The sequence below is a fragment of the Microchirus variegatus genome, assembly GCF_963457635.1.
Source record: "Microchirus variegatus genome assembly, chromosome: 1".
In the NCBI taxonomy this organism is placed as follows: Eukaryota; Metazoa; Chordata; class Actinopteri; order Pleuronectiformes; family Soleidae; genus Microchirus; species Microchirus variegatus.
In genome coordinates this window covers 34,510,648-34,520,924 of record NC_139802.1, presented here as the reverse complement: position 1 = coordinate 34,520,924, position 10,277 = coordinate 34,510,648, and the positions used below count along the sequence as shown (strand labels likewise).

Sequence of the window (10,277 nt, the reverse complement as noted above, 5' to 3'; positions counted from 1 at the left end):
GTCTCCTGAACAGCAGATCCTCCTGCCCAGGGTTTTAGTTTTCTTAGTTTTCACCGACAGAATTTGAGTGTTAAAAGGTCTCTGATCAAATAAAGAGTCCAACAATCTAATCGTAGTATTTGCTTTGAATTATGGTTTATTTTGTAATTAGACTGCCATGCGCTTCGGAATATGGAAAAATGAGTCTCGTCATTCATGTGCGGTGTGTTCCCCTGACACACCTGCTGTAGACCTTGAATAAGCGTTCCTCAGCTTACACAAACACCACGTGGTTGTGACGCACTCTTCTTTTATGCGCAGCACCATTCTCCACCTGGTACCAATCTGAGGCAGACTGCACAACGACATGGTGTAAAAATATATCGTGCTTTGGTAAGATGATACGTCTCTCCATGACTACATGGGTCCACGGGGGCCTCTGCCAATCCACAACACAAAACAACATGCTCAACATGATGTAACGTATCAGACTCGGAAACATTTTGTGTGTTTCATTCGCACGCAAATAATATTTTATATTCTATAAACTTATTTGAGCCATAATTATTCTTCTGGATATTCTTGTCATTCTTAATAGGCCACTCATTTCTGCTACACCAAAAACATTTTCACCAAAAGAATTCTGTGCAGCAGGCCATCACAGGAAGAGGCTGTAAATAGAGATATTGGATAGAAGAAAAATAGAAGCACACCCCCTGAGACTGTCGGCTCTGCCTGAGCTCATGTTGAAGTTCTACATCATAGGTTTACAACTACAACTACTCTGCTATGAAAAAGGTACGTAAATCAAAATCAACTCTGCAGTGAAGTAGCTTGTATTACGATTCATTTATACCTTTCTCTGCGATCGCTTCATGCTGCCAGTTGTGCCGGTTAAAGTGACATAACAACAACGTAGTACACATCATAAATGTAAAGCTTCAGAATCGATATGCTTTCTAAATATCATTTTTTAATTTTCAGTCTCTGTCTAATTTGTAACCCGCCATTGTTGTGGAAGTGTCACATTTTTGCGGTCGCTTGTGAGAATGTGTGACCAAGGATGCATCTATTTTGGCACATACATTCCAGATGAAATCAGATTACACGTACTTGCTGTGGGACATACAGATGCTGACAGCTTTTATTGTTTTGTTTTGTTTTTAGCGTCAGAACAAATGAAGGTTGAATTCACTAATCAACAACACTGAGGAGACTGGTTTGAATCCAGCTTGCAACGTCTAAATGATATAACTGATATACAAGTACGTTCAAAAACCTTTTTGGTAATGACTCCATTTGGATTTTTTGAAAATTGTGTTAATATTTGTGTTAATAATATTCGTCAAACGACCAAAGCTCTGTGCTCTATTGTAAACATCTCCGGCGTGTGGACTCAGCTTGTCCTTCAGTGCAGCAGGAATGTCACAAATGCAGGTCATGGGTGAAGAAGAACTGGTATTTTTCCGGTGTCTGTGCCACCAGCTCCCCTCCTGCAATCTTCCAAATCAGGGTGCATGTTTTAGAACCTCACTCTTCATCACCTCAGGCATCGGTACGTACAGTACTGTATGTCATGTTGTCCGAGGAGGACAAGACAAATAACAACAATAACAATAACAGCCACATTAGCATTTGCAGGTGTGTAGAACACACATACAAACATCTTCACTGTTGTTTCCTAAATGTTTGGCTGATAGTAAACCTTAGAACTGAGAGGATTTAGGCAGATTTTTTCCATTACTTACAATAAAGAGTGTCTTATGTCCCTTTTTTCAGCTGAGACAGTCTGATTTGAAAAAATCAAATAAAAAATCACTAATTGTATAAACAAAAAATGATTGTTCAGGCCGAGTTACAGATTTGTTTACATGTTAATGTAAAAGCTGAAAGAAGGCACCGGTGTATTGACAATGTAAAAAATGCATAAACTACTGTTCAAAAGTTACCTATGCAGGGTCACCTATACTATTTGTTTGTGTTTTCCATTAAAATTCACACTTTTAGTCATCAAAAGAGTTGCAAAATGAATAGAAAATATAGAAATAATTTCAAAATTTCAGCTGTGCTAACATAACTGCACAAGGGTTTTCAAGGGTTTTCTAATCATCCAATAGCCTTCTAACGCGATTAGCAAACACAATGTACCATTAGAACACTGGAGAGATGGTTGCTGGAAATGGGCCTCTATACACCTATGTACATATTCCATTAAAAACCAGACGTTTGCAGCTAGAATAGTCGTTTACCACATTAACAATGTATACAGTATATTTCTGATTAATTTAATTTTATAGTCTTATATATAGTATAAAATAAAGGACAGTTTTAAGTGACCCCAAAGTCTGTTAGTCTGGAGTCTGTTACTTGGATGATCAAACACACCAGACTTTCTTTTATCAGTTAAGTAAAGTAACAACAGGAGGCTTTTCAGTAAATATTGACATTTACATGGGCGTCCCCCGCAGATAAGATAATAACCTCACCTAAGTAAGAGCTAGGGGCATAGTGGGTCTAATTTAAGGCTTTAAAATACTTAGGTTGCTTATTCTGAATTGAGGTTATTTGATTATTTGGCAATGTTTACAGTTTATTAGTCACACACACACACGTATATACAACATATAACTGTGTTTTTATTTTGCAGGTACTAACCTGAAAAAACACCAGGATGCAGCTGCACCTAAGCAAATGTGATGGAACCTGAGAAGCAAGATACACTGAGTCACAATCTTTAGCAACCCTGTTGACTATTGGCTTGAGCAGTTTCAACAAGAAGTCCCAATGGACCAGTCATTCTTTTGCACAGATGACCAAAAACAGTCACCAGCACCTCTCACAGAGAGTCAGACAGAGAATCTAGACACTCGTGCACACAGTGTAACACACGTGTTACACAGTCCTGCAGAAACCATACCATCTCCTCTCAGTGCAGATGCAGGGACTGTGCCAGCTTTCTCAGACCCCATTGATAAATCCACTATAATAAATGGTTCCACATGTCTCTCTTGTGAGAAAAGCACCAACTTGGACTGCTTAAGGCATTCACCATCCAGTCATAGTGCGTCATATTATTTGTCACTTAGCTCAGAATCTGTGTCAACGGATAATAATCTTAGTGTTTATTCCTGCTCTGGCACAACAGAATCTGCATTGCCTCTTTTACCTCATCAGCCTCATGACCTTATCTTGCTACCAGCTGACACTTTATCAGAGTTTTACATTAAACAAAAGTCCCCCCTGTCCTTTCCTCTCAATCAAGACAATACTTCACTTGGGGCTGAGTCATCTATTTCTGCAGATTTAATGGAACGTCCACCATCACCTCACCCAGATAGTTCAGAGAGTGACACAGCTATAGCACCTGTGTCGAGCCTTTACATCTTCGAAAGTGAAACACAGGACTTCGATGTAGCCCCCCGTGAGATTCAACGTCCAGATTTCCAGTCATTGTCACAAATAGAAGCAACACAGACACGTCATGAGAGTGATTCACACAATGTCCTGATGAGTGACTCAGCAGACGTCCTGACAAAGAGTCATCACAACTTTCCTGAGGAACAAGCAACGGTCTATGAGTCAGACTTGAGACAACGCGCAGGGCTGGGACCACCTGTTGCAAATGCCTGTGGTGAGCGCTTGATGTCAGTAAATGGTGAGAGAGGAGGGAAAGCAGAGGTCAGAGCTGTCTCCCCCCAAGTACGACCATGTGACAGCCCTGAGGAGCTTTGGCTGGATGCATGTCAGTATCTGGCAGGTGAAGATACAGTAGATGTGGATGTTTTGGACAGGAGGAGCCATTCTGTGACGCAAGGAGAACTCTCAGTAACCAGTGACTTATCTTTCCTTTGTGGAGAGACACAAGAGTCAAGTTGCAAAGCTGAAGGTTGTGAGGGGATTGGCTGGCCCTGTGAATACACTAGAGGCTGTGGGCCACTGGTTGAGAGGCTGCCATCAGTGGACAGCTGGAAAAGTGCATTGTCAGACTGGACCGCAATCATTGTGGCTCCATCAGAAGACATCACACCTGCTTTTGCAGAGCTTGGCACTGAGATTGATGCATTGACACAGGCACTAGCAGAGGTTATCACTGATACAGAGAAGCAGACATCTATAGAAGGACGAAATCAGAAAACAGCTAAGTGGTCACAATCACAGTCCGCCATGGGCATTCTGGATCAGCCTCCAGAAGCACAAAATGTCACTGAGAGCTCCATCCTCGCTGAACAGGACAGTTTCTCTTCACTCCTCAGAGCTACAGGACCTGAGCTTCAAGACACAGTGAGCTCCCACAGCACAGAGGCTTTGTGTGACCACCTACAAGAAGGAGAAAAGAAGGCAGAAGAAATCCAAAACAGCCAGTCTGGATCCTTGACATATTCCATTCACCCACTGTCACCCTTGGGTTCATCTAGTGCTACCGTGGGATCTCCTGGAGGATACAGTACTGACTTAGATCTCCCCCACTTTGATGGATATGTTGACTTGGACACAGACATTTTCATGAGTAAAGAAGAGCCAGTCATACTAAATATAACAGAGGATTCAGATTTGGAGGAACAAAACGCACCTGTATGGCTCGTGATAGGAGAGGTAAGATCATCTGCATGAACTCTTTTGGCAGATGCTTGTGATCTGTTTGGTGAGGAAAAACATTGAAATAGCAGGATATTTCATAACTAATCTTGGGAATGTTTTTTTAAACTTTAAAAAAAAAAACATTTTAACATTTGCATGTGCCTCGCCACACACACTCCAAAACATACAACACATTGTCTTACATGCTTGTGTGGACAAGAGCAGTGGGAAGATTCACCCTTTATCAGTGATGCTGACCAACAGATGAATGAGCCAAGCTCTTTGAAAACACAGCCAGGATGTTATGAGACATTCCTCCTCCTCCCCTTGCCAATGTTGTGATGCCTACAGCCAGACAGAAGGTCCATGGAATACATCGTACATTGACATACAGGGATGTCAGTCACAACGTGACACTCACGAGTATTGTCGCCTCGCATTGGATTGGAGCCACTCAGTTTGCACCCAAGGACTTCCACTCAGGCTTGATTCTGTATCACTGGATAAGTCCTTTGGCTCCCATCTCAAAAGTCTGACAGCTGTGTGAGCTGGAGAAAACAGGGGTGCATGAGAGGAGAACTTCAGATGGAAAGAAATGGCTTCTAATTATAGCTGAGAGTTCAATGATAATAGCATGCATCTGTGGCATGTCATGGGTGGTGGGGTGAGAGGACAGCACAGCTGAGGACTGAAACATGACCCCTCTCTCTCTCTTTTTTTTGTACACCCCCCTTTAACACACCCATCCCCACTGCATCTCCTTTAAAAACCCCACACCAGGATCCTGACAGGTCCACAGGCCAAGAGAGATGACTTTTGATAGGCGTTGGTGCACGCAATAAAGCAGGAGATCCTGTCTATTACAGTGGCACTGTAAGGGCCATTTGCATGCAGGACATATGGACTGTGGGATTGGACACAGAGGCATGGTGTTTTTTAGGCATCTGATTCGTGGCTGTATAGAAAGGTATGTGTTGACCAGACAGATTAAAAAAGTGCATGGGATTGTAACTGCAATTTCTTTTAAATTGTTGTGTTTTCGTGTTGATTATATTAGTGATGAGATCGGCAGTTCATTTGAGTGTACTGAATCACTAGAATCGGTTCATTAAATGATTTGTTCGAAAGATTCATTCACCGAATCGTTCAGTGCTTTCGAACGAATCACTCATGACCGACACAACAGTAGATTATATTAGTATTGTAAGTATGGAATTATTAGATCATTTACAGTCTGAAACTCGAATAGGCTGATATCCAAGCATTCAAAGTTCTTGTTCGTGAATTGTCTCTGAAAGCTGTAATTAACTGTCTCTTTCATTATCAGACCTCCGCAGATGGACTGTGTGAAGTGACAAATGAACACAGTCCAGCTTCAGTGGACAAGCAGAAGGCTAAAAGGAGCTGTGGATCAAACAGGGTTGATGGTGGAACAACCGTACCCTCAGCAGACCCTCGTTTCCTTAGCACGCACACTCTGACAAACTTACACGTGCAAGGTGTAGACACACAACCTGGCTTGCGTGTTGATGTCCACAAGCACGAGTTGCCTGACACTTTAACAGACCTTGATGGAACTTGCCAGGTGGAGCCACAGTGGGGGAGTCCCAAGTTTATTATGCCCATAGCTCCACTCAGTACCAGCTCGTCTCTTGGATGTCAGAAAGGCAGCAGTTTGGAAAGCGATCAAATTTTTGCTAAAAGGTCTCTCAATGACAACAGAGGCCCAACTTGTGATCACATACGACCCTGCCTTCTCTGGCCAACCTCGGGTGGAATTAATGATAAACCACCCTCGGAAGGTTACAAGGAGCCGATTCAAAACAAAGAAAATACAATAGACTCTACTGCGAAATACGAGCAGAAAGTGTCTCCTGACTGAGAGAAAAACAATAATTGAGGAGATTAATGCTCTCAGTAGAGGAATCTCAAACTTGGCTGTTGCTGCTGCTGATCATTCCATCATCTTGGAGAAAAGCCGTATTGCAATCATCACATTAGACATAAATGACCCATTTGTCTCCAGGCCTGCAAAGCCTGTCACAGCTGTTCCATCTGAGGAGCCTCAACCAAAGCAGACAATAGCCGAAAAGATGCCTCACAAAAGTCACAAGCACACCTTGGACAACAAGACACGCTCCAAGAAGGACAAATCAGCAGGTCATCATCATAATGCACAGGCCTCCAAGAAACAGGAGAATGTATGTAATGTTTCAGGTAAGCAGACCTGCAAACAGCAAGAAGTTTTTCCTATTACTGGTGAAAAGTGTGTCATTGAGAACGTACCAGCTGAATGTGAAGACCCTCCAGCTATATTTGGGGCTGAGACCAGTAAGCCAGCAGAGAAAGCTCCAAGCAAAACTCATGGCAAAAAGAAAAAAAAACATGTGCAGGATGCAACAGCCCAAAAGAACGTAGGGGCGCTACTAGTTGATGAAGAGAATGGAGCAAAACCAAAGACTGCAAAAGGAAGAATTGATATGTTTGAGGCTAAACTGGGTTCTAAAGCTGAGAAAACTCAAAAAGACAGAAGTCCGTTAGATGTGGCCGGGGGGGGAAACAGGCAACTAGAAGCTAAAGCTCCCCAGGCAGAAAAACCTGTGCATCACACTGATCATAAAGACCAACAGCCAAAAAACTTTACCAGTCCTCTTAAAGATGACATTATTAAAAGACGACGAATTTCAGAGGACAAGTTTGGGAAGTTTGGGAAGATTCTTAACGTTTTGGAGTCTAAACTACCAAAGCCAGATGTTCAAATCAAGGGGAAGACAGAGGAGTCCAAGGTGGATGAGGCAACTCGGAAAAAGGCATACAGTGAAGTAGTCAAGCAGAAAATACCACCGAAGGAAGGTAAGGCGCATGCATTGAGCAAGTTATCTTCTGCATGCTATCAACATAGTCAACACTATAGTATGAACGCACAAATACTTCAGCACATGAGAAAAGCACATGATAATGTCTGCAGACCCTAAGGTGGTGCAGCTCATCCAGGCAGTGCCGGTGAACGGAGACCCCCAGAGTCTGTGCCTGTGGTGTCAGTTTGCTGCTGTCTTCTCTGACTACACTGTAACTTGGAGCAGAGAGGGCACTGTCCTCGCTGACATCAAGAGAAGGTATTGACTTTTGCACAAATGGGTGAATGGCAAAACTGTAGTGTAAAGCAGCTTTGAGTGGTCATCAAGACTAGAAAAGCACTGTATAAATACAGACCATTTACCATTATTGCATATATAACAATAGCCTTAGGACAAGCCTTTCATACTGGATGTACCTCAGACAACAGCCAGCTCAGACAAACCAGCCACAGCAGGTGTTTTGTGTTTTGAAGCAGAAGGAAAAAGGTAAGGTCTTCTGGTATCCGAATACCCTGTACCCCCCTCCTTCATTGACCCCCTAAATGTTCATTAGTACATTTGTACAACATTTCCTCTGGCCAGAAGCGATGAAAATAGTATGTACCAAATTTTGGCTTGCACATTTATATAAATAATTGTATATCATGATGTAAATAATTAAATGAAATTGAAAAGACACACATGTTGGTGAATTATTCATTTTGTGACACTGTCTTTTTATGAAGTACAGGGGATGAGAGCAGGGTGTCACTCACCATTTCCAACGCTTCTCACAAAGACTTGGGCAAGTATCAGTGTTGCCTCAGCAGCTTACACGGATCAGTCACCCTGGACTACCTGCTAACATATGAAGGTAAAAAAAAAAACAATAGCAATTGCTGACTATAAAAAAGGATTTAGAAACTGTGTGTTCAACTCAGTTTAAGGTATCAAATAACAAACCTGTATCTTTTCACAGTGCTCAGTGAGATCGTCATTCCTCCATCTCCAAACACAATCCCATGTGAGTTGCAATCTTAGAATAAGATGTGGAGAATCAAATTAGTTTGCCTCTATTTGTTCTGATGAACAATGAAACAAGGTAACATTATTTGTGGAACAGTATTGTGTGAACTCATCTTACAATGGTTTGAAAGTTATATTTAAATGTACTGCAGTTTTAATATTTCAAGCTCCAGTGTGTAACTTTGTTTGCCAAAACACTACCCAGTGTCTGCAGTCTCACACCCTAATGAAATATTGTCTATTTCCCAGCTGCTCCTGTGGAGATGGGATGTGAGGAAGAGGATGCCCTCTGTTCCAGGCTGATGTTCAAAGATGATTTCCTATCTGACCAATACTTTGGAGATAACCATCCTGTGAGCATCCTCACTGAAAAGGTCCACTTTGGGGAAGATATAAGGGCTTCATGAGAAATTGTTCCACCTCCTTCATTGACCAGTTCAAAGCTTTGCATCAGTGCAACATGTACTGTGAGATCCTGGGCCTCGCTTCCCTTCAGCCTAAAGCCAAAAAGCCCACGTCTGCGTCTAAAAACAAAGCCCAACGTCCTGCTGCACCCAAGAAGAAGACCTTTGGGCCAACAGTGAAGGGCAAGTTATAACTGAAAGGGGAGTTTATGGGGTTGGACAAAGGCTTTGGTTATTAATTCAGAATTGTGAAGTTACAATCAGTTCACCACTGCCTTTGAAAAGAGTAAATATTGCAAATTAAAAGTGTTGTGTCACGGTTGTTGTTGTGTCTCATTCTGCATTATCATCTCATCACCTGGTGTTCTGAAGAAGAAGGAAGACTGACTAAAACGACTACATCACAACTACAGGGCAAATTGCAGGGAGAGTTCAACTTTCAAATTTGAATACAACTTAAACAATATTTTATTCTGTGTTTTGAAATCATTCCTGTTTGCATTGTTATTTGTATTAAACAATGTTTGCACTACTGAAAAATATGGTTTTGTTTATTTTCTTCTTGAAATGGAGTTAAAATTCCGGTAACCAGTAGCTTATATGTAATGCCAGAATTACACACTGCCATGTTCTTCCTGCTGCTCCACCCTCTCTCTACACCTGCTGTGACTTCCCATTGGTCTAAAAGCCAATCAGTCTTATGGACTCGTCACATTAGCAAACTTTCAATCTGTTTAACACGTGTATGTAACATTGCTTAATAGACCAGATATTTTTTGATATGAAATAGTAGGACAAACACAGGCTTAAGAGAGCCAGGCTCATGCTCCTTTTCAAATATAAGAGTAGGTCACATTAAATACTTAAGACTGTGGAAGATGTTTTTGTCCTAAAAATCCATCAAATATCCACCAAATCACTATATTATCTCAAGGTCGTGCACATAGTAAGACAAGCACCTTTACAATATTATACAGAGAAGAGAAACCCAACAGTTCACGCAATAAGTAAGCACTATAGGCATCAGAATCACTCAAAGATATGCAGCATCTGCCTCGACCGGTTGGGGTGAAAGGAAAAGTGGGAGACAATCAAGAGGTGGGGGACAGAAAGGGGAAGGAAAAAGGGAAAGAGAGAGGCAAGGTAGAGACAGAAGAGAGAGACCAGGATGTGTTGAGACCTTTTGCACAACATCAACACCAAGCACCAGAAAGCAGCAACAGTGACAGTTATTGGCACACCATGTGGTGACAAATAAAACTGCAAAACCCAAGATTCACTGAGTTATGTTCATGCTCTTAGAACTTTGTCTAAGATAACATACAACATAAGACAACAACATAACTCTCTCAGACACACTGCAATTTCATTTGTAAATTTGACAAAAATATAATTCACTCCTGCTTAGCATCACAGTTTATAATTTCAACAAGCTAAACATTTTGGTTCCTCT

General features: G+C 41.7%; 2 protein-coding genes across 5 annotated transcripts; both read left to right on the top strand.

The window, feature by feature from the left end:
* Positions 1-4: 4 nt before the first annotated feature.
* On the top strand, positions 5-6,441 carry LOC310933174 (uncharacterized protein). 4 transcript variants are annotated; one of them, XR_014592946.1, is made up of 3 exons: positions 5-4,572; positions 5,338-5,524; positions 5,885-6,024. XR_014592946.1 is itself a non-coding variant. In XM_083896597.1 (3 exons), exons 2-3 carry the CDS (start codon positions 2,764-2,766, stop codon positions 6,437-6,439), a joined length of 2,364 nt encoding a protein of 787 aa, XP_083752723.1. In that variant the 5' UTR covers positions 5-777; positions 2,627-2,763; the 3' UTR covers positions 6,440-6,441. The 4 variants fall into 4 exon arrangements, 3 of the variants coding, with proteins under 3 accessions (XP_083752723.1, XP_083752724.1, XP_083752722.1); XM_083896597.1 differs by lacking the exon at positions 5,338-5,524 and having other exon boundaries at positions 5-777; positions 2,627-4,572; positions 5,885-6,441; XM_083896598.1 differs by lacking the exon at positions 5,338-5,524 and having other exon boundaries at positions 5-777; positions 1,147-4,572; positions 5,885-6,441.
* LOC310933219 (alpha-protein kinase 2-like) lies at positions 6,441-9,358 on the top strand. Its single transcript, XM_083896653.1, has 5 exons — positions 6,441-7,410; positions 7,526-7,673; positions 8,141-8,268; positions 8,374-8,418; positions 8,670-9,358. The coding sequence occupies exons 1-5, from the start codon at positions 6,651-6,653 to the stop codon at positions 8,825-8,827; spliced, it is 1,239 nt and encodes a 412-aa protein (XP_083752779.1). The 5' UTR covers positions 6,441-6,650; the 3' UTR covers positions 8,828-9,358.
* The last annotated feature ends 919 nt before the right edge of the window (positions 9,359-10,277 follow it).

Bases quoted from the DNA above. Each gene is read 5' to 3' on its own strand.
- LOC310933174 (XM_083896597.1), top strand. From the start codon at position 2,764: ATGGACCAGTCATTCTTTTGCACAGATGACCAAAAACAGTCACCAGCA. The intron at 4,573-5,884 runs GTAAGATCATCT...TTTCATTATCAG, and splicing joins TATGGCTCGTGATAGGAGAG to ACCTCCGCAGATGGACTGTG.
- LOC310933219 (XM_083896653.1), top strand. From the start codon at position 6,651: ATGCCTCACAAAAGTCACAAGCACACCTTGGACAACAAGACACGCTCC. The intron at 8,269-8,373 runs GTAAAAAAAAAA...ATCTTTTCACAG, and splicing joins CTACCTGCTAACATATGAAG to TGCTCAGTGAGATCGTCATT. The intron at 8,419-8,669 runs GTGAGTTGCAAT...TCTATTTCCCAG, and splicing joins ATCTCCAAACACAATCCCAT to CTGCTCCTGTGGAGATGGGA.